The 577-nt window shown below is 26.3% G+C and overlaps 1 protein-coding gene across 2 annotated transcripts in view; it reads right to left on the reverse strand.

Annotated features, from left to right (window-relative positions):
- The window catches only part of LOC107609916, a 6,807-nt gene that overhangs the window by 3,306 nt on the left and 2,924 nt on the right, over positions 1-577 (reverse strand). For both annotated transcript variants that reach the window (XR_002351139.1, XM_016311974.2), the window contains exon 4: positions 449-524. Coding sequence is in view for 1 of the 2 variants with exons in the window: in XM_016311974.2 (XP_016167460.1) it covers positions 449-524 (76 nt within the window). In the remaining variant the exon portion in view is untranslated. The remainder of the gene's footprint in view (positions 1-448; positions 525-577) is intronic.

The raw sequence follows: 577 nt of genomic DNA on the forward strand, positions 1-577 counted from the left end.
TGTATCTCATTTTGAATATATATTTTATATTTTAACATATATTTTATATCAATAACTGATTTAGTAATAGATTTTTTTTGTGTATATCTAGCTAGCGTGGTTAAAAAAATATGTAATCTAAGATTTTAATTATAATGACTTTTTTTTTTCAAAAAAAAAGGTTTTTAGAATTGTCTCTATAAATATCAGAATCTCAAATGATATGTCATGTTGAATAAAATACAGCAAAACTGAGATTTGCTTGCAAACACCTAAGAATTCCTCCTTATTGAGACTTCTTAATTAAACTTTTGAAGGATGTATATATACCATGAGTTGAGATTTAAAAAGAAAGATTCATTTTAAAAGAAATCCAAACTAATTGAGGTTTAACTGTTACTTCATTTCACTGTTCAAAAATTTTATTCTTTATTTTCTTTCTTCTCTGAAATTTAATTTCTTCTCCTACCTTGCCACCAATTCCCTCTTGAAGCACTGTTTGGATCGCTACCATTGGGATCATCATCCTCCTTATCTTTTTTGAACTACAATAAGAATGAAAATTATTAGCTCCTTCTTTGTCTTCACAGTAATGACT

Source organism: Arachis ipaensis, chromosome B07 (assembly GCF_000816755.2).
Source record: "Arachis ipaensis cultivar K30076 chromosome B07, Araip1.1, whole genome shotgun sequence".
Taxonomy (NCBI): Eukaryota; Viridiplantae; Streptophyta; class Magnoliopsida; order Fabales; family Fabaceae; genus Arachis; species Arachis ipaensis.